The sequence below is a fragment of the Raphanus sativus genome, chromosome 5 (genome assembly GCF_000801105.2).
Source record: "Raphanus sativus cultivar WK10039 chromosome 5, ASM80110v3, whole genome shotgun sequence".
NCBI lineage: Eukaryota > Viridiplantae > Streptophyta > Magnoliopsida > Brassicales > Brassicaceae > Raphanus > Raphanus sativus.
Window position 1 is genome coordinate 32437204 of NC_079515.1, and position 22618 is coordinate 32459821.

General features: G+C 38.0%; 4 protein-coding genes and 1 long non-coding RNA gene across 11 annotated transcripts; 2 read left to right on the forward strand and 3 right to left on the reverse strand.

The window, feature by feature from the left end:
• Positions 1-373: 373 nt before the first annotated feature.
• On the forward strand, positions 374-1701 carry LOC130512789 (uncharacterized). 4 transcript variants are annotated; one of them, XM_057011122.1, is made up of 3 exons: positions 403-981; positions 1159-1290; positions 1544-1701. In XM_057011122.1, the coding sequence occupies exons 1-3, from the start codon at positions 850-852 to the stop codon at positions 1553-1555; spliced, it is 276 nt and encodes a 91-aa protein (XP_056867102.1). In that variant the 5' UTR covers positions 403-849; the 3' UTR covers positions 1556-1701. The 4 variants fall into 4 exon arrangements, 2 of the variants coding, with proteins under 2 accessions (XP_056867102.1, XP_056867101.1); XM_057011121.1 differs by lacking the exon at positions 1544-1701 and adding an exon at positions 1408-1468; XR_008946376.1 differs by lacking the exon at positions 1544-1701 and having other exon boundaries at positions 408-540; positions 833-981; positions 1148-1468.
• Positions 1702-1775: 74 nt separating this feature from the next.
• LOC130512790 (uncharacterized) lies at positions 1776-2964 on the reverse strand. The gene is made up of 2 exons (XR_008946377.1): positions 2750-2964; positions 1776-1965 (listed from the first exon to the last, which is right to left on the reverse strand). It is a non-coding gene; the product is annotated as an uncharacterized LOC130512790 (long non-coding RNA).
• Positions 2965-3127: 163 nt separating this feature from the next.
• On the reverse strand, positions 3128-7439 carry LOC108858803 (uncharacterized). Its single transcript, XM_056986644.1, has 9 exons — positions 7330-7439; positions 5428-7010; positions 5105-5331; positions 4681-5013; positions 4355-4601; positions 4149-4277; positions 3857-4072; positions 3644-3767; positions 3128-3569 (listed from the first exon to the last, which is right to left on the reverse strand). Exons 2-9 carry the CDS (start codon positions 6970-6972, stop codon positions 3328-3330), a joined length of 3063 nt encoding a protein of 1020 aa, XP_056842624.1. The 5' UTR covers positions 6973-7010; positions 7330-7439; the 3' UTR covers positions 3128-3327.
• Positions 7440-7570: 131 nt separating this feature from the next.
• On the forward strand, positions 7571-9535 carry LOC108859199 (uncharacterized). Of its 4 annotated transcripts, XM_018633071.2 has the most exons (10): positions 7571-7682; positions 7774-7844; positions 7949-8027; positions 8106-8180; positions 8264-8378; positions 8471-8528; positions 8614-8688; positions 8804-8940; positions 9014-9137; positions 9237-9535. In XM_018633071.2, the coding sequence occupies exons 1-10, from the start codon at positions 7602-7604 to the stop codon at positions 9316-9318; spliced, it is 897 nt and encodes a 298-aa protein (XP_018488573.2). In that variant the 5' UTR covers positions 7571-7601; the 3' UTR covers positions 9319-9535. The 4 variants fall into 4 exon arrangements, with proteins under 4 accessions (XP_018488573.2, XP_018488574.2, XP_018488575.1 ...); XM_018633072.2 differs by lacking the exon at positions 7949-8027 and having other exon boundaries at positions 7761-7844; XM_018633073.2 differs by lacking the exon at positions 7949-8027.
• A 1098-nt stretch (positions 9536-10633) lies between these two features.
• Positions 10634-12231, reverse strand: LOC108857693 (probable xyloglucan endotransglucosylase/hydrolase protein 6). The gene is made up of 4 exons (XM_018631703.2): positions 11862-12231; positions 11669-11769; positions 11388-11584; positions 10634-11195 (listed from the first exon to the last, which is right to left on the reverse strand). The coding sequence occupies exons 1-4, from the start codon at positions 12043-12045 to the stop codon at positions 10811-10813; spliced, it is 867 nt and encodes a 288-aa protein (XP_018487205.1). The 5' UTR covers positions 12046-12231; the 3' UTR covers positions 10634-10810.
• Positions 12232-22618: the final 10387 nt, after the last annotated feature.

Consider the following 22618-nt stretch of genomic DNA (forward strand, 5'->3'; position numbering starts at 1 on the left):
GAGTTTAAAAACGCAACTAACTGAAACTTATCATCAAACCGAAATCACTAATCAGAAATCGAACCACATTTCTAAACCGATTCAACCCAAATGAACCAGACTAATTACTCTCTCCTTGGCAGAATAATCCATGTTTTGAAATTTAAAAGAAAAATTGTTTCTAAAAATTCATATTTTGTATCTATATATATAAAGTTGCCTTGTCTGGCTGCTCAGCTCTCCACATCATCATTCTAGCATGGGGCAAAACACTCCACGTAGCACATTCATTAATCATCAAAAGTTGTTTTCTCGATCACTTATGTCAAATGGGCTTTGCTCTTAATTCTGAAATTCATTAGGTTTTAACTTTTCCTCACACTGGCCCAAAATTGTTATGATTTTTATTTGTATTCAATGTTGACAATGGAAAGTAGAAACTTTACGAATCCCCTTCTTTGCCAAACTCGACGTAACCCTTCGTACAATTAATCCAGAAATCTCGCTCATCCCACTCCTTCCTATTGAATGCAGTTTTACTTACTGTTTTTCTCAGCTTCAGTGAGTATATATAGATGGTGTGCGAGCCAGAGCGATAACCTTTTAGTTTTCCCAAATCAGAGCTTCTGTTATTTCTCAGTGAAACCCTCTAATCATTGTGAATTCCCAATTTCATTGCTCAGAGTTGAAGTCATGGTTGTATTGATGTTCGAAATAGGCTAAAGACTGTATTTTCATTCATTCTCTAAAAAGCTTCTGAAGGGCGAAGGAGAATAAAACAGAATAGAGCTAGAGAGAGACAGTTAATGCGAAATTAACCCTAAAAACTGTTTCTTTTTTGCTTTGATCTCAGGCTTTGAACTCAGGCTCATGATGCTGACGTGTATAACGTGTATGAATCAGCTTAACACCACAAACAATGGCGGATCTAGGCTGCTACAAGAAGATGAAGAAACAGAGACGCCAAGGACCAAGCAGGCGACTAAATCTCTGACGTTGCAGGTAAAGTATTAATCCTTTCCACTTCCATGGATTGTTTGATCGCTTCTGCTTAGGAACTAAAGAACAAAAATGTGAAAGCATGGCTTTGACTCAGTGGTCTTAATCCGTGTTTGATCTGTAATAACATTTTATTTCTCTGTATTCTGTGCTCGACAATGATATTTAGCTTTCAAATAGGAATCTACTTGGAGACGCTTGGTCGGGAGGGAAGCAAATCCAGAGGTAGCAGATGCTGGAAAGAGAACGAGAAGTGGCTCTACGATATCAGTTATAGATAGGCTTAATCTTCAACCATATAGTGTTCATCATGTAAGCATAATCACTCTCATTCTATTATTTTAAATCTCTTTCGATTGATCAGTAACATCATTAAAGTAACCTATGAATCTAATGTTATGATCTGTCTGACACATGAGAGTTGTGTAGATTTGGAGACTTGGAAAACTCTTTTGTGACATTTTAAATGATGTTTTTTTGTAAGAGATTATGATCATCCCTGTTCAAGATACGGTTATAATTTGATATAAGATTATCATGAAGTTTTCCATGTCACTATCACTAGATATTTGAATGAAGCAGAGATATCCTAAACGAGTACTCGAGATGTGAGAAAGATGATGAGATCATCTCTGTTCAAGATACTTCGCTTTCTCAGAATACTCTGGTACCAAAACAACCAGATTCCCTCAATGTAAATTTTTAATTTTAGACCCGTCAGTCCCTGACACATTTATAATCATATGTTGAATTTCATTATGAATATACTTTCTATTTTTTTGTGTGTACATGTCAAGAAAGAACATAATCATACTCGGTTAACATGTTTTCTAACCTCATCATAGAGAATAAATACAGTAACTCATAAACATGCCAATGGAAGATAGAACAGAGTTCTACTATATTTAAAACTCAGTTGTATGAGTTTGATAAATATTTGACAGTGGCTACTAAGCACCCGTTTCCAACCTCCAGGCACTCTTCCACCTAAAACATGTTTGACAAATAAAAAACAGTTGTTTGACAAATGTTCAACATTTACCTTACATTTACCAAAACAGTTGTTCAACATTTACCTTACATGTTTGACAAATAAAAAACAAAGTAGATATCATTAGACTAACTTTTAATTATTTTCATGTTGACACGAATACACTTCCTATAAAACAATGGTAAATCTCAAGTATGATCATGCACCAACCATGTTCCCTAAGTTAAAAGAAAAGCTAGCCACAAACAATATCCCAACTACAACCAAGTCAGCAACTACCACTAACGGCAACGCTGAAGCTATCATCCCCTTCAACCCGACACTTACATGCCCTGACCCAGTCACCAATTATATGCCCCTAAATACAATACAATGGAAATCAACTTCACACAAACGGATCCAAGACATCAAATTTTGACATGCCCTATTCTCCACCCCCACTGCTAAGCAGGTCGTATATTCAGACCTTATTTGACCAATATACAATTAAATAAACACATCATTATAAGATGGACTCACAAACAAACACATAAAGCTCAACATTAAAGGTACATAAATAAAAAAACAACTCTGCATCTCAAACGCAGAAATATAATCAACCTCACATTAAGATAAAAGAACGACAACACCTTAATCAAACATGAAAAAAAAAGAATCTAAATTCTAGGAATGCCCCCACAGGCCAACCCAACATTATACATATGTCAGCTAAACATATTGTTAGTTTGCCCCTGAGGGTAGTATTTTATTATGGTGTCGGGATTCTCAAAATGTTCTTACTCTTTTCCGCTGGGTTCGAGTCATTGACCGAGTGCAGTGGTAATACCGACAGAGAGAGCTCCCAACAAAGTCGAGTGGCTTCTCGCTCCTGTCCAGAACGAAGAGATAATATAGATTTTAGAATATATTTTTAAAAAAATGCTTCATAAAATTTAAAAAACTTTTTCAGTTTAAAATGCTTCATAAATATATTTTCATAAAATTGTATACCCCGCCCGTAGGGCGGGCCAACCACTAGTTTTCAATATAATAACAAATTTTAAATTTTAAAAATATTAATTATGTTTATTAAATTTTGATTGGTTAAAAATCATAAAAAATATGTAAACATGAAAATAATATATTTATTATAAAAAAATTTCATATTTTTTTAAGAAATATAAAAATATGTAATATTTTGAAACGGAGAAAATATTTATGTTTGATTACATCATTTTTATTGATAACCGAACTAAACCAGAAACATTCAAACCAAATTGAAATGAAACTCTCAAGCAAACATGTTCTTTTTCTCAGAGAAGACTCTTATGGGCTTCAAGAGCTGAAGCTGTTATTTATATATATCCTTAATGGGCCATTTAAGGGAGGATAGGGGTGATGGGGTCAGGTTGAAGAGCTTTGTGAACAAGATCGGTTTGCTCCTTAACATGAAGCTGGTAAAAACCAGTGGCTGTAGCAGCTGAAGGAAGACGCCCAACGTATTTGATGTCGCTGAAGCTTCCTCTGTTCAGTGCTTTCATGGCCGTGCAAAGCCTTGGTGCTATATACTGATATCCTCCCATGTTCATCGGCTCTTCTTGACACCACACTATCTCTGCATCTGTTAAAAAAAAGCCACACAAGAATCAAAACACAATCCGAGTTTCTTTTTTTACTATGTTTTGAGTGACTTACTTGGATATCGCTTTAGTTCTCTCTGAATGAGATCGTAAGGGAATGGACAAAGCTGTTCTACTCTGCAGATGGCTATGTCGTTTGTTCCAGACTTTTGTCGCTCTTCGTCAAGCTCGTAGTAAACCTGGATCAACAAGTCTCAACTAAGTCACACAATCTGAGGGTTCTTTAAAAGCACAAGTAAAAAAAGGAAAAGATTAGAACTGTTTTTACCTTCCCAGAGCAGAGGACTAGACGTCGGATACCTTCTTCAAGATCCGAGTGACCACTTTGATCTTTAATCAACCGTTTAAACCTGGTTCCTTGCTTGTCAAAACCAGGATGTCCTTTAACATCATCGAACTCCGAGAGGTTAGATACACACTTCTTGTGTCGAAGCAAGTTTTTAGGAGCCATCACTATAAGAGGCTTGCGGAAATCCCTGTGTATCTGCAAATGGATGACAATTAGCGTGTGAGAAACCAAACAAGTAGAATAGCAATCTTTTATAAACAAATCTTTATACCTGGCGACGCAGAACGTGGAAGTAGTTTGCAGGTGTAGTAACATTAACAATTTGCCAATTACACTCTTGAATCTGTTTTCTAAGAGTTGAATCCATCTCAGGGATGACAAAAGGATTGTCATCACTCATCTGCAGTAGGACTGGTTAGTTAAGAGAAATATAACGTTTTAAGTATCTGGTACCAAATCGGTTGGTTATATAGTTACCTGAAGGAAACGTTCTAATCTTCCACTGGAATGTTCAGGACCCTGTCCATCATATCCATGAGGAAGCAGAACTACTAGCCCGGTTTGACGGAGCCATTTGGCTTCTCCACTGCTTATGAACTGATCAAACATCACTTGTGCGCCATTGGCAAAGTCTCCAAACTGAGCCTCCCATATTACCAGAGAATTCGGGTTCTCCATAGAGTAACCCAGTTCGAATCCCAGAACACCAAACTCTGAAAGAGAGCTGCATAACAAAACACCCAAAAAGAATAAATAACAATTGAAAGCTGGTAATTTATCTCATGAGATTCAGAAAACATTACCTGTTGCTGACAGTGAACATTTCAGGGTCTTGGTTCATGGTCAGGTGGTCTAAGGGACAATACTCCTGGCCGGTTTCTTGATCATGAAGCACCGAGTGTCTATGACTGAAAGTCCCTCTTTCAACATCTTGACCACTTAGCCGAACATGGTTGCCTTCCACAACTAGTGTAGCAAAAGCAAGAGCTTCTCCAAGTCCCCAGTCAATCCCTTCTCCTGACTCGATCATTTGAGCACGCTGTTCATAAACTCTTTTCACTCCTCTGTGTGGCTTGAAGTTCTCTGGAAAGGTTGAGATTGCTTTCCCCACATTCTTCAAAATCTCTGGCTTCACACTGCAACAGAACAAAGGGAATAGTTTCACAGTAAAGTATTACATACGAAAAAAGGCCAAAAAAGCAAAAAAATAAATAAAAATGTTTGTACCCAGTGTTACGGATCCTAGAAATCTGCTCCGGTGACTTGAATCCAGTCCAATGACTTGCCAGCCAGTCACGTTTTTGTGGAATGTACTCTTTACTTGCCTCAAATTCTTCATTGAGGATAGAGCTTACTTTCTTTTGAATCTTATCAATATCTTCTTTGGTTACCTGTCCAGATTCCAAAAGCTTCTCTTGGTAGATTTGAAGCGACGAGGGATGACTACGTATCACCTATCAACAACAGTTAACATCCATTTAAAAAGAAATTAGAAGAAAGTAAATCTTGAAAGAAACTGGATAAAATATTTCCCAATAAAACAGCCAGACCTTGTACATTTTTGGTTGTGTGAATGACGGTTCGTCTATCTCGTTATGCCCAAAGCGACGGTAGCATACTAAATCAACAACAACATCAGAATGGAAAGTCTGGCGCCACTCCGCAGCAAGCTCACACGCATGCACTACCGCTTCGATATCATCCGCATTGACATGGAAAATCGGGGCATCTAAAGCCTTTGCAACATCAGTGCAATACTGCGAAGACCTTCCTGCCCTGGGATCGGTTGTGAAAGCCACTTGGTTATTCACCACAATGTGCACCGTTCCACCGGTGCAGTAGTTAGGAAGCGCACTAAGATGCAGAGTCTCATACACCACCCCTTGTCCGGCAAAGCTACCATCCCCATGGATCAAAATACCCATGTTCTTTGTTCTGTTCTCGTCTTTGGTGTAATACTGTTTCGCTCTGGTTTTACCCATCACGACAGGATCCACTGCTTCCAAGTGACTTGGGTTTGCCAACAGAGACAAGTGTAGATGTTTGCCTCCTCTAGTTGGGCGATCATAAGACGTACCCAAGTGGTACTTAACATCACCTGTTCCGGTGTAGAGCCCAATTTCATCTACTGGCCTAGTACCACCGCTAAACTCGCTGAAGATCTGACGCAGAGGTTTCCTAACAACATTACCCAAAACATTAAGTCGACCCCTGTGAGGCATACCGATAACTATGTTCTCAACTCCAAGATCCGCAGCCCTGTCAAACATCTCCTTCATTCCAGGGATCAAAGACTCAGCCCCTTCAAGTCCAAATCTTTTGGCCGTGGTCCACTTAGTAGCCAAGAAATTCTCAAACTGAGTGCTCCAGGTAAGCCTATCGTAAATAACAACCCGGCGCTCACTGTTGTACTGCCTCGGCGTGGGCGTCTCGATCTTATCCCTCAACCAGTTGCATTTATCCCTATCAGCAATGTGCATGTACTCATACCCGATGGTCCCACAGTAAGCCTGCTCAAGCCTCGACAGTATACCCCTCAGCGTCTGAACGGGACGGTTCTCAGAGAGAAACCCAGACATCCTCCACACGCCGAGGAAGAACTCTCTGTCGAGATCAGCCTCGGTGAACCCGTAGAGACCGGGGGTGAGATCCTCGGGGATCTCTCTTTCCTCAAGACCCAAAGGGTCGAGCTTGGCCTTCATGTGGCCGTTGACCTGGTAAGCTCTGACGAGAAGGAGCAGACGCATGCTTTCTTGGATGGTCTGCCCGGAGATCCCAGGGGAAGTGGCGGCTTGGCCCACGAAGTTCCTGAAGAAGTTGTCCCAAGACTCGTCGACGCTGGTGGGGTCGGCTTCCCAGGCTCTCTGCAGCTCCTCGAGGTACACGCTGCTGGTTCCGTCTAGGAAGCTGTCGGTGAGCTTGGAGAGAGGGACGGGGCGTGGGACGGGAGCGGGGGTTGATTTGAGCGGTGTGGAGTGGAAATAACATCTGGTGTGAGAAGGTAGAACCCTAGTTGTTGTTCTGAAGTGAGAGTGAGAGAGTGTTCTTCTTATGGCAAGCTTTGCCAGAGAGGAACCAGTTCTGAACCAAACCATTGCTTTATTAAATCGATCTACGTCGTCCAACAACAAACCTGAAAATGATCCATTAAACAATTCAATAAAGTACTCAAAACAAAAGTATATAAGTTAAAAAATAGCTAAACAAGTAACGAGTTAGTTATGATATCTCTCATGCAAGCACATAGAAATCTCAAACGAAAAGAACCTTTTCATTCAATATTTTATCAGCGATCTGAACCATTCAGATCATAGTAAAATTTAGAAACCCCCAGAATTCTCATTTTGGTGTTTTTTCATGAGAGAATATAATCATAACACAAAAAAAAAATTAGTAAAGAAGACAAAATCAAGTAGGAAGATTCATGCGCGAAGGAGAGAAGGAAAACTAACCTCCTGGATCAAAGAAGATGGTGAAGCCTCATCAGTGAAGTGACAGAGAAAGAGAAAGAAAGGAAGAAAAGTAAAGAGCACCGCCTTTAAATGGCCACGTTTGGCTACAAGGATAAGTATATAATTATTACGGATTAGATATTTATAGTCGATAACTGGGCCTTTCGTAAGATTTATCATATTGGGCTACTACTCGGCCCATATCCGTTACATTCGAACTCGTTAACGTTATCGTATCGTATCTAGGGTTTAGGAAACTGAGGTAGATCATCATGGAGGAGTCAATAGGACGTGCGAGATGCGAGGAACTAGCCAAATCATCGTCCTCCTTCTACCGGAAAGTTTACTCGGAGGTGAGTCATTCATAAATGGCCTTTGATTGCTCGCAAACTCAGTATTCTGGGGTGATTGATGATAATGAATGATTGTAGTATCGGTTTGTAGATAGAGGAAGTTGGATGGGAATCACTGAGGAGGTTAGGTGGAGATTTAACGTTTTTCAGCTTTCACATTCTGTAAGTTCCAGAATCCTTCTAAGGTTTTACGGATGATTTGACTAGTCTATTGCATTGTATTGGCTACTACAATGTTAGCTTTGTTGAATTGTGAACATGTACAGAGATAAGAAGGGAAGAGCACACATCTTAGAACTTCAACTCGATAGAGACTATCCTAAATCCCCACCTTCTCTTTCCGCGGTCTCTTACAGCTTTTTTACTCTTTCTCTCTCTCTATATGCTTAGTGTGTGTGTGTGTGTGTGTCTCTATCTCTTTAGGATGTGCCATGCATGTTTACTTTAGAATGGTCAACAATTTCAAGGCTGAAGGATGTGATGCACCAGTTCCGAAAGGTACAAAGACTTTGCTACAAGTGATACACTAATCAGCAAACTCACATGACTCTGTGTTTTTTCTTTTTTGGTTTTTCTATCAGCATCTGGACAGTCTTCAAGAGTTTTGGTCTGTCTTGGACGATATCGACAAGTCTCTTTGTGTTGTTGATGCTAAGCAGCCATCTCGTGCTTCTCCTATCCGTCGGATTCGTGCTGGTTTTATTATATTATACCTTTACTCTTTAGTTCTGTGTTATAGCTAAAAAGAGTTAATTTTTTTTTCTGCGTATTTGGTTCAATGTTTTCAGGGAAGGATTGCAACATCATTGCTCGTATCAACTTCGATGACCCTAAATCCCTACCAGAGTATGTGATTCTAGCCAACTACAGAGTCACATTCACCTCTTTTCTTCTGCAGTATTCAATAATATATTGTTACTTACTTAGACAGGTGCCGGTTTATTGGTCCTGAGCCTGTAGCTGTGAACTACTTGTATATGATATGGAGGAGAAATAGCAGAAAATGGTAAACCTTTTTTGTCTATTCTCTCTCGATAGAGTCTTATAGCATGGAAGTGTCAGAAAAACTGAACTTTGTGGATTGTTGAAAGCATGAATCACAGCTAATTGACATCACACAGGTCAAAGGAAAAATCATTCCCTGAGAACCTCGAATGTGTTCTAGGTACTGAGCTTCCAAAGCCTCTAGGTCTCCAAGTGGAAGATGATCATCAGCAAGTTGAATGCGGGATTTGCTATGCCCAGTTTCTACCAACCGGTGATTCCTTTAACCTTCATAGTAATCATTTGCTGATGACAGTTCATTGACTTCTCATTTACTGTAACAAAAGATGAGGAGCTCGGAGCTAGAAGTGGGACGCGAACGGACTACTCATGCGAAAACATCAGTTGCAACAAGTCTTTCCATAGCCTTTGCCTCACAGACTGGTTAAGGTCTATCACAACAACAAGACAGTAAGTTGAAACCTTAGTTATCTCTCTCTCTCACACACACACACACATTGACACAAGTCTTACGCTCTGAAGCTCATATATGATTTCAATTTCTTGTAGGTCATTTGATGTTCTATTTGGGAACTGCCCTTACTGTTCAGACCCGGTCGCAGTCAAAATTAACATGAACAAAATAGATTAGATAAACCATCCTCCTAGTCCCAAACCCATACTTCCTAGTTATGATTTTGAATGCTCTAGTGAAACATGATATAAGTGAGAGTTAGGTTGGTCCGTACAATGAGTGATGAAGCAGTGAGGACAAAACTCCCTTTTTCACTATTTTTATTTATGTACTGTTTTAAGATGGAGCTCATGTAGCTATTCAGTAAGAAATGTGAATGTACCCTCAATTTTTTCCTTCTGGCCACTCAATTCCAATGCTGATCTATCAATCACCATCAATGTGTAAGTTTTCTCAAGCAATAACTACTATTTTCACTTGCCTTTTTCTCCATGGCCACTAGCCTTCTTCTCCAGCTGTTGCAGTACTGTCGGTGCCTTAGTCTACCAATGTTCAAGAACTTAGAAGTAATAACTTATCCTTTCTAAACCAATCAAAACCCATAAAATTAAATAATAATGTTATTGTAATTAAACATAATAAGTTTTATCTTTGACCACATTCAAATTACAACATTCGATCTAGTAGACTCGATAACTAGAAACAAAATACACAGAAATAAATCTTCATTTTTGAACACAACACAAAGAAGTAAATACAAACAGATAAATCTGGTATGTGTGTGAACGATGATTTCACAGTATTACACTATTACTTGTTAGAAAAGAATTAATGAGAACTAGTTCGGTCAGAAAGTTGAAATATTAGATATGAAACCAAATTCCCATTATTTTTGGATGGTTTTCTTGGCATTTTCTCGATGGGTTACACATTATTTCAACAAGTTCTGAACTTGATTAGACATTTTCTTCTTAAGGTTTAATGCAAATCTGACGCCTTTGTTGAATTGGGACCATATGGCCAAACCAATTATATATAATACTGTATTGTGCAACAAATCCTTGTTACATTTATATAGGTTTTTATTATTTCATGTTCATGTTCTTGTGTTCGTGTTTATTTTAGTGGTTTGTCAAAATAAGTTTATAAACTTCAAGGGCAAACCATACTCCGTATGTCATTCGATTCTTTTGTTTATTATATAAATATTGTCATTTTAGAATTTCAAGTAATTTATATTTATTTTAAGTTTAATATTCATTACAAAATTCATTTCTTTTATAAATAATTTATCTATCTCAAAATACTATTGATGAAATATATATTTAATTAATAAATATATATATATATATATATATATATATATATATATATGTGTGTGTGTTTTAAACATTCTTAATCTATGTAAAAAATGTCAAAATATTTTATGAAATGGATAAAGAATACATATAACGTATAGTTGCTTTCAAAACAATCAATGCCTAAGGTCACATAACTTAAAACACTTTCTTTTTCAAATAACCACATACATTAACCATTATATTTATACACACCACGTACTTGCGTATAAAAAAGACATTGCAATCCACAATTCCCCACAATTATATAAAAATATCGTACAAGAAGAGAAACATGATCATTGTACGTAAGCTTTGTACATGGTATTATTTCAAGCATGACACTCGATTGGTGGGACAGGATACCTTGACTTGTCGGTACAGTAATCATATACCATATGGTTTACTCTAACCCAACGGTAACGTCGAGCTTCCACGGCGTTAAGTGACTGATAAGCGTAACCTTCCCACCAATTATGAGGGTTCGATGGACAATTGGCGGGTCCAGGAACAGGACAGCCTTCGATATCGAAATCTTTGTAATAAGCATAAAAAGGAGCTTTGCTCCAATCAATTTTCTCTAATCCTCCACGTGTCGCCCAATCATCAGCTTCCCATAGTGTTGAGTAAACTCCCATGGGTTGTGATGTTGGGTAGGCTATGTTCTTGGCTTGGTTGTTTTTGTATTCTCTTATTGGTACATCGTCCACGTAAAAGCTAATCAACCAAAATATAGTCACGTTAATTATGGGGTTTTGAGACAGTAATGAAAAAAAAGATAAATCATACACGTCAAATGTATATGAAACTTTAGCTATGAAATTAAAATGAGAACTTATAAAATATTCCATGTTAATGTACTTTCTTTTTCAATTTTGCCATTGGTGAAAATGAGAGTGAGAAGCTTACACAATGTGTTTGTGTGACCAAAGGATACTGTAAGTGTGGAAATCCAATGACGGATCGAACCAAAGATTAACCCGTTGCTCTCTATCTCCTTTGCCATGAGCAAATATGTTTGTTTGCACCGAGTAAGGTTGGCCACTTCGGTTTCCCAAGAACTCAAAATCTAGTTCATCCCTCACTGTGTCGGTATCCGAGTTCATCTATAGAGAGATATGAATGATTAGACTACATTTTGGATGCATATGCGTGTGTTTGTGGTGAATGTGTGAAGTTACAAAACTTACGTAGAAGGCGGTGACCGTACCGGCAGAGTCGCCAGGAACGAGTTTGATCTTCATGCTCACTTTCCCGAATAAATACTTTCTTTTGGAAGAGAATCCACATCCTTATAGAAACGAGTTTAAGCATATTAGAGTGTCTTACATAAAAGCTCACTAATATTTAAAATGTTTTATAAGTGGTCTAGTTTGGTTTTACCTGTGCTCTGGTCAAGGACGAGTTGGATAGCTTTCCCACCGTCGACTTGATGGATGTGAGACTCCGACCATGCGGCTTTGAAATCCTCGGCGAATGTCGTAGGCCGTGCTGAAATCTGGATGAGCATTAGCGTACAAAGGGTGACAATGCAAAGAAAAGGAGTTTCGGCCATCATGGTCGGCATTTATAACAATGAAAAAGATGTTTTAAGTGACTACTTGTGAGTTTGGTTTTAAATTGAGAAGAAAATAGTAAGTGTGCATGCAATTTATATACTCAAATTTTTGTTGCCAATGGGAATTGAGGATTCAGGACGATGACGTGGATGGTGTAGCATTGAACACAAGGGGGACATCGTTTAGCTTTCCACACAGCTAATTGCAAGCAGTCTCTTGCCCTACTTATTTATTAATATCTTGCCAGTTATTATTCTTAGCAAAAAATGCCAATAAGATTCCAAGGATGTGAATCACTGAATAGCTTAAGCTAGTAGACTATATACATCCCATCGACATGCCTAAAATATACTGTGTTATAAGAAAACATGTTATTAATCATCATCATATGATCATTTTCTTAACAAAGCACAAAAAGTAATCCTTGAGATTAATGTAAAAACGTGCAGTTATAATACTTTATATGTTTTAATTCCTTGAAGAAAAAAATGCAAAAAATGGTTAGGAAGAAAAATGGACATGAACGTGTGTGGCTTATAACCTTGAAAGGGTGTAATGTCTCAGTCAAATGATGGTTGTGGTACGTAACATAGAGAACATATGGTTCTAATTATTTTGGCGTAGAGAATTTATAATATGAGGGTTTATATCCATTCATGTCTCCCATGGGCCTCCTCTAACCTACCAAATACTTGTTTCTATCATAATTAGATAAATAAACAAAGCATACATATTTCTGATCATATTAGAGTTTGTTACTAAACCATCTTTTACACAATGCAATATCACAGACATTAGTCAAATGTTAAGCTGATAGTAACCTGGAGAGTTGCCATAAAGAAAATCTTCTTAACGTCAACAGATATCTCATTTGATTTTGGTGGAATTCAGTTAAACTTTTTCCTTTTTAATTTCCTTGCAAGTCAAAAAGTTCTATAAACTATTCTATCTTTAATATCTTTTTGAACATGGATAGGAAAGCTGACAAAATAAATTACCTCACAATTTATAAAAGGTCGAGCGTAGATCTAAAAACAAACGTTACACCAAATCACATGGTATTTTGGTCTACTTCAACTCAAAACATTAATTTGAAAGGCCCATAAAATAATGGATAATGTATAAACTATATTCAATTTACATTTTCTGTCCACTCAATTTAAACTTTGATTTCATGTTTTTGAAAATTATCTAATCTGATGAATATAAAGATATTCATGTACGTTTACTTTTTCTCCATCATAAAAAAAAATAGATAAAACAAACCGTTTGTATGACTCTTGGTACTATGGATAATAAGCTAATAGCTTTGATCCAGAAAAAACAAAAGCGAAAATAGCTTTTACCAAAAGGTTCATAATACCTAGATATAGATCATACAAATGACAATAATAATCCAACCCAGAATATCATGTTGTTTATGCTCTGCTTATTACAAAAACATATCACGGCATTCTCACTTGGAATCTATATTTAGAAAGCAGATATAGATAAGTAAGAACTCAGGATCAGATCCTCCGGTCATACTCACATCTCAGGATGGCTCAAACACGGTTTGAGTGGAAACTGCTGAATCAATGTTGAGACCATTATATGTTCTTGATATCGATACCTTCTCTAACCATTTCATAAAGTGAAATAGTTTATGGTATAATGTCTCTCATTACGTTGGCAATAGCCGAGTATATATACATGAACAAACTCCTATAGCGATAAGGACTAAGACCTATTTACATCATTATCTAGATATACATAAGAGTTATCTTAATATGTAGTAGTTATCTCAATACTCCCCCCTCAAGTTGGAAGTGTGAGATTTCGAACACCCAACTTGGACAGAAGTGACTCAAACAGAGGTCTAGGTAGTGATTTAGTAAGAATGTCAGCCAGTTGATCTTTAGAAGAAACGTGCTCAGTAGTAATAAGCTTCGACTTAATGGCGTCACGAACATGATGACAGTCTTTCTCTATATACTTTGTCCGCTCATGGAAAACAGGATTTGCCGCAATGTATAAGGCAGACTTGCTATCGCAGTAGAGCTTCATCGGATGAGAGTGATCGATACGGAACAACTGAAGAAGACCTTTCAACCACTTGAGTTCTTTAACCGCCTCAGACATGGACCGGTATTCGGCCTCAGCAGAAGATAATGAAACAGTGTCCTGTTTCTTTGTGCGCCAAGAAACCGGAGTGTCTCCCAAAAATGTAATATAAGCACTCAACGATCGTCGAGAGAGTGGACAACCCATCCAGTCAGAGTCACAATAGATACTAATGTCCAGATTATCATCAGCTTTAAGAAAAATTCTCTGTCCCGGAGTTCCTTTAATATAGCGCACCACACGAAAAGCAGCTTCCCAGTGAGGTAGTCATGGCGCATGCATAAACTGAGCAAGGATATGGACGGGATAACCAAGATCAGGACGGGTATTTGTAAGGTAGATTAAGCGACCAACAAGACGTCTATATTGTTGAGCATTAACCAACGGTCCTTCAGCAGTAGCTAGTTTATGATTCAACTTAATCGGAACTGCAGAAGGTTTAGCACCAAGGAGACCAGCTTCAGTCACAATATCAAGAGCATACTTCCGTTGAGACAAGTAGAAGCCAGAGCTGTTGCGTGCAACCTCGAAGCCTAGGAAGTACTTCAATTTACCAAGATCTTTCATACGAAAGCACTGCTGTAGATAGTTTTTAAATTCTTGAAACGCAACAGGATCATTGCTAGCGATGATAAAATCATCAACGTACACCACGATGTGAATGCAAGTAGAACCACGAACTTTAGAAAACAAGGAATGATCTGCATATTCATGAGAGAAGCCGAAATCATGCAGAGCATTCTCGAGTTTGGAGTACCAACATCTCGGAGCCTGACGAAGGCCATATAGAGATTTCTTCAGGCGACAAACCTTAGTAGGATCTGAGCACTTGAATCCTTGAGGTAGTTTCATGTAGACTTCCTCTTGTAAATCACCATGTAAGAAGGCATTACTAACATCCATTTGATGGACGATCCAGTTCTTTGTAGCTGCAAGCTTAAGAATAATTTGAACTGTAGTAAGTTTTGCAACCGGCGCAAAAGTATCAGTAAAATCCTCCCCCTCTTTCTGATGATTGCCGAGCACAACCAAGCGAGCTTTTCGTTTATCCAGTGTCCCATCCGCATTGTATTTGTTAGAGTAAAGCCATGCATTTCCCAGAGCTTTCTTGCCCGGAGGCAGAGCAGTCACCTCCCAAGTATCAGTAATCTCAAAAGCCTCAACTTCAGTAAACATTGCATCATTCCAGACCTTATGCTTAGACGCTTCCTTGAAACTTTTGGGAACATCATCATTGATTATTGCAGCAAGATACGCTCTGTGTGAGTCTGAAAAGAGATGGTCAGAGACATAACTAGAGATGGGATAAGGTATTTTACCTGAGACCGCTAGCGAGAGACCGAGATCAGATGAGAGAAGTGCGTGAGAGGGTATTTCTTTAGTAGTAGCAGAGTGAGTAACATAATCCTTGAGTAGAATTGATGGAGTCTTAATACGCTGACCACGGCCAAGTATCTCCGGCAAGCCTGGCGAACTCATTTGTTGCTCAGGTGAGTTTGAAGACAGAGGAGGCACCGGAGACGACGGTGATGAAGGAGCATCTGTCGTTTCTGCAGGCAGAGGAGTCGTAGGAACTGATGCAGGCAAAGGAGCAGAAACAGGGGACAATGTAGTCGTAGTAGGAGGCACCGTAGGTGGAGCCGACGTAGGAAGCGATGAACTCCCCCTCAAGTCAACGTCCGGAAGAAGCCAGTCTTCTATTGTGGGATCATAGTGATTTCGTGGAGGCATAACATAATCATCAGTATTCACACCTGGAAACTTGGATTCAGAGAAGACGACGTCTCTGCTAGAGAAAAATTCTCCAGTATCAAGATCATATAGTTTCCATGCTTTCTTGCCATAGGGGTAACCCATAAAGAGACATCTTCTGCTGCGATCTCCAAGTTTATCCTTATCTCTGGACTTCCTATGTGAGTAACACAAGCAGCCGAATACACAAAGTTGATCATAGTCCAGTTTCTTCCCAAATAGCATTTCATAAGGCGACTTGCCCTTAAGAACTTGTGATGGCGTATGATTGATCAAGTGAGCAGCAGTAAGAATGTTTTCTCCCCAAAAGGTAATCGGGAGTTTAGCTTGGAACATACATGCGCGTGCCACATTTAAAATATGACGGTGCTTCCTTTCTGCACGACCGTTTTGTTGTGGTGTATCCACATATGAAGTTTGATGTATGATTCCTTGTTGTTTGAAGAAAGTCGACAAGACCAGGAACTCAGAGCCATTGTCGGAACGTACTGTCTTAACTGATTTACCAAACTGGCGTTCACAAAGAGCAATGAAGTGACGAAGCAATGTAGCCACTTCAGACTTTTCGAGCATCAAATACGTCCAAACAGCTCGTGTGTAATCATCAACTATAGTCAGGAAATATCGTGCACCACAAGAAGAAGTGGTCCGATAGGGTCCCCATACGTCACAGTGTATCAATGAAAAAGACTCAGTAGAATTAGATAAACTTTTATTAAAAACTTGTCGAGTTTGTTTTGCTCGAAAACAGATTTCACAAGACGCAGCTTGTTCAGAGTCAAACACCATATGATCTAAAATAGGTAAAGAAGACAAAGCTCTAAAAGAGGGATGACCAAGTCGTCTGTGCCATAATTCTGATGTAGAAGAGTTCCTGTAACCAGTATGATGAGCACTCGCAACTGTGACTCCCGTAAAGAAATACACCCCCTCACGTTCTTCACCCATTCCAATCAGGGTCTTCGTAAAACGGTCCTGCAAAACACAAAGGGTATCAGTAAAGATGGCAATGCATCATGTCTGTCGTAGTAGACACGAAACCGAAATTAGTGTGCAAGTAAAATCGGGGACATATAGGACATCAGTCAAATGATACTCTCGGCTAAGAACTAGTGTTCCCTTCTTTGTAGCCTGAGATAACCGCCCATTAGGAAACTTAACAGACGAAAGAGGCATATCAGTAATATTAGTCAAGATAGACAGGTCGCCTGTCATGTGATGCGAGGCGCCCGTGTCTATTATCACATCCTTAAGAGATGTTTTACCCGAGAGTTTCTCTGAAGAAACAGATGGTCGAGACGTTTGTAGAAGCTGAAGGAGTTGAGTGATTTGTTCGTCATTGAGAGTCGGTGAAGATGCATTATTGGTAACTGCACGCGACGAGTTTGATCTTCCACGTCCACGACCAGTAGATCCCGAGTAACGACCTCCACGTCCTCCACGTCCATGCGACATGGAGCCAGAAGAGTTTCCTCCTGCAGTAGTGTTCTTCTGTTCATACCACCACTCCGGATAACCATGAAGTAAGAAGCACTCAGATTTCTCATGGCCTGTCCTAGAGCAGTGAGTACATGATCGATTAGGGTCTCTTCTCTCTCTTTCTCTATATCAGTAGATGCCTCACAAGAACAAGCACGAGGCGTCTTCAGATTGTCAAGTTCCTCCTATAACTTGGAAAGCTTCCCGAAGTAATCAATAACTGTCTGGCCGTTTTGTTGACATGTGTTGATTTCATCCCGAAGTTGATAAATACGGACTCCGTTGCGGACTGAGAAATGACGTTGTAGATTATCCCAAAGTTTGTGAGCTTCAGGAACAAATGTCACTGTAGAACGTATCTTCGGATCAATAGAAGTACAAATCCAACCAACCAGCATCGAGTTTGTTGCAAGCCATCGAGAAAGCTCAGGTTCAGTCGTTGGTTTATCTATAGTTTCATTGATAAACCCGATCTTCCGTTTTGCTTGTATGGAATTAGTCAATTCCGTAACCCATTCTGAATAGTTATCTCCACGCAGCAAGACTGAGGTGATAAGAGCACCTAGATTATCAGAAGGGTGTAAGTAGTATGGAGAGGATGTAAAGATATATGTAGTTGCAGGGATCATCGTAGTAGTAGTAGTAGTAGTAGGGATTATCGTAGTAGTAGGAGTAGAATTAGGATCAGCCATGTTTCTTGTAAGTCAAGAAACGCCGTGAAAGAGAAAAATTTAGGGTTCTCAGATCTTTTGCTCTGATACCATAAAATAGTTTGTGGTATAATGTCTCTCATTACGTTGGCAATAGCCGAGTATATATACATGAACAAATTCCTATAGCGATAAGGACTAAGACCTATTTACATCATTATCTAGATATACATAAGAGTTATCTTAATATGTAGTAGTTATCTCAATATAAAGCGGACTCACCTTCCTCAGCTTCTCATCGGCCTACCTCCTACTATTATATATAGCACCAATCCCTTTCGGTCCAACGATCTTATGACCACTGACTCATTGAAATAAAATTAATATTCCATTTCTCAACATTAATAGGTATCTTCCCTATAGCCTGAGCAGCATCAGTATGAAACGAACCTACCTCACGTGACACCTCCACCGCGTTCTCAGTTCCCAACCGTAATGATACGTGCGAGAGTGTGGATTCCCGTAGTCGTGGATTGAAGACGAGTTATGCATTCTTCGTTGTTGCCGATGAAGAAGAGGAAGAAGAAGTTACGCATACTTGGAGGTGAAAACAATGACGTCAATAGTGGTTTCGTGGCAGGTGGCTACCTGTTCGTCTCTAAATTGGAGAGAATGCGAGAGAAGAAGGCCTGTTGGGTTAGTTGATTATTAATGGGCTTCATGTTACTGCCCAATACCAAAAAAACGTTTTTGAGTTTGTCAGGAAAATGTTGGTAACTCCCACTAGATTAACTTCAATGAAACCTTCGATAAATTTTGATATTACTAAATGTACGTCGCCGTGAAAACTCGTCTGTCCGAGTTAAGTGTGTACTAGTGGCCAACATTTATCTGGTACGTTACTTAACTGTGATTCCCCCAACTACAAAAGTTAGTACTACCATAGGGTTAAGTCTGATGAAAAACGAAATCAGGGAGTTAATTTAGTTTAAAAAAGGGAGTGGAAGGCAACATATAATAGTGTTATCAAGTATATGCCCATAACTTTACAAGGTTGTTGACTGTCCCCCCTTATGTCTCTTTTCTCGCTTTCTTATTATCCACGACACTCTCATCCACTTACGTTTTATGATGTATAGTGCAAGTTATATCTGTTTATGCAATAGCATATGAAATATATGATGCGTGTTTTCTCTTTTACAGCGTTATCCTCAAGAAAATATTCAATTATTGTTGCACAAAACGCCAATTGTATACTCCAAAAGAAATCTATAATTTTAAAATAGTAGCCACCCGAAATCTCTGGATGTTAGTAAGTTGTACAACGGGATAAAACAGAACACGATTCTTTCATTTGTCGTGAATCCGTGGCCCGTGTGACACTCACACTCCAGAGAGATCGAGGGTGTTTTCGCCATTTTAGTCTCTCTTAAGAAGATAGCGTTCTGTTTTGGGCTTTCGGCTTGAAGAGTGTAGCCCATTAGTATTACTATCAGATGGGCTCGCAGGGCCCAATCTATTCCCTAATTATAATTATGAATCTCGTGATGCTTTTAAGAACTATCGTGCGGCGTGAAGAATGTTTTATGAGACACGAGTGGCCACGCACGTGACAATTTGACTGGGTCATTCCTTTCTGGATGATAATAATTGGTGGTGAAAATCGAATCCAAAGACGAAGAAAGCTAAAGCTTTGATTCGCAATTATAAGAAAGCTAAAGTTTGTAACTGATAAATGTGAAATTTAGAATATATGATCATTACTCCACTGCAAAGGATAAACGACTACGGAATGCGTGCGCGTATAAAGTGTAAGCTTAGTGTGTATGTGTTTTTCGTCGTCAGTCTATATTTTATTTTACTAAATTATTAGGTTTATGCGAATATGGTAGAGAGCTTAGAGATTAAGATCATTTTTACCAATATATTTCATAGGAAACGAGTGTTAAACCAAGAGTATTTAAACTGTGAATGTGAGAATATCAGACAGCTAAAATGATTGTTACTGTCTATGCATGTGCAAGAACAAACGTTATAATGCCAGTAATAATTACATTTGAGAAGCCAAGTTACAAAAAAAAAAAAAAAAAAATTACATTTGAGATTATTTATTCCTAAGTCCTTTATATATCATAAAAACACAGTTAGAGCATGCCTGGTAACACAAAGAAGGTAGATCATGCAAAAAAAAACTGTTTCTTCTAGTATATCTTATAATACTTTTATAATCTGGCAATTGAACTTTACAGCTAAATTAAACTAACCAATTTGGAATACATGTATTTAAAATTCAAAAGTATTAGAAGCATATGGACACACATTTCTTACGTTAAATTTAAAAACGTCTGTAAACAACAAGAAAAGAGGGACATGTATGTAGGTCATAACAATGAATCTTCTTCTTTATGTCCTTTCTAACGTCACCTCACCATTATAACTTTACCTTAATTTATCCATATAGTTCACTCGGGAGATGATAATTCTCTTCATACAATCATCTCCTACTTCTTAAAAAACAATATTACAGTCATAATAAGACATAAGTAAGTACATTTCTACTCATGAAACCATCAAGTATAACTATACAATAGTGATTGTAAATTATTGAACCAATGTTACAGTTAACTATATTTTGTTTTCTATTGTCAATGTATTCAACGTGAGGGAAGATCGAATCCCACTTAAAATAGTCTAGTTTCTTCTCATTGGCGTTTGAAATTAATGATTAACTCTGTCTTCATTTAAATGCATTGTAGATTTAATTAAATGAATAGATGTGTTATGTATTGCAAAAATAAGGGCGAATCTTTACCAATAACATATGCTGCGATATGATATGTATATATATATAACCTACGTACCATGAATCACTTCATCTACTAACTATTTACACCATTCAGTTTTACTTTGTTCAGTCACATGTCATGAACACACAATGTGTCATTACAGATGTACGGACTTAGTTACATTTCAGCTCAACTATTCATAGTCCAGAAACATGTAATCGAAGAAATATAAAGTATTAATTAGATTTGGGTTAATACAACATTCACTACTAATATACATATGTATCATATATAATTATATAAAGCAAGGTCATTATCATGGATCTTACATAATTAATCACTTTGCTATATTACGTGTTTGTTTATATACTGCTAGTGATAGCAGGTGAGATTTAGTCTCTTTTTGTGTGAATGTGAGTGGAAAGTGTATCCAACATGTTATTTTATATTCTGAAAATTTAAAAATTAGAGGCTTTTTAGCAACCAAAAAAATTAGAGGCTAAAATAAAAAAAAAACTTGACCTGGTTCTTTTTTTCTTTGGTCAACAAACTTGACCTGGTTCGATAAACGGTTTCACATATCAAATCAGCGGATTAATTTAATTTACTCTCATGTAAAATTTTGTTATTTGTACTTTACCTTTGTGTAAGGATTCTCTTAGCAACTACGAGGGATGGGACATAACTGTGTCGGGGAAAACAATGAAACCAAGAAAATGACAAAACGGACCCATTCCAACACAGTGCACTCCTTTATTTCTTTTCTACGTGTCTATGTCTTTTCAAAATCAGATATTCCACGTGGCATTTTCATCCATAAAAGGCTAAAACATACGAATAAATCTGTTGGATTGTTTATACATCCGATTGATAGGCCTGTAGCGTAGATACAGAGTAATGTAAACCATTAGAAAATTGGAGTCTTATTTTCAGTGCTTATGAGTTGTCACAGAGGAAAGTTATTTGAGATAATGAAAGTTTGTAGTATTGTATTACTATCCGGAAATTACGCATAATGTTAGAATATAGGGTAAAGCTGAGACGAAAAGACATTTTTAACTATTTCTTTTTCTTTTCACCTTTGTGATCCATCAAACATGAATTTTCCATGGACGCATAGTAGAAATAGTTGTTGTTATGTGATGAAATCGTGATCGCACACGCATTGTGTATGTGTCTATCAAGGGAACAAAGTAACTTTTGTTACTTTTTGTTTTGTTTACAAAGCATCTTTTGTGTGTTCAACTTCATATTTTGTTTACAATATATTTTGCAATATTACTAGTCAAATACGTGCTTGGCAGCTTGGGTACAGTAAAAAAGGGAACCAGATATAACCATGCACTCACTAGTTTCTACGTAGACATTAATTTGCATGTAGATGCATCACCATAATATAATATCGACCAACAAAACCATTTGAATTATATACAGTTTTTATAAATTGCACTACGGATTTTCCCAATATTAGCTATGTCTATAACTAGCAAGTTTAACATCACCATTATATTAACTAGAGTAAGCTAAACCACAATCTAATGCAGTAGCATTTGCCTAATGGTTTCATGCATAGGGCCCCGTGAGAACCCCTATACCAAGCTTTCACTTAAATAGTTAGTACATCAACTAAGCCATCAATTAACTCATAAAGATGCCAGCAAACTTCATCATAGCAACTACCTAAAAATTTGTATGCTTGACCCAAGTTTTCTAATAGAAAACCTAGACGAACTTCAAGATCTACAATCATCAATGGAAACTACATATACAGCCAAAAGAAACCAACTAAATGTTAGTTGGGTGGGGCTTAT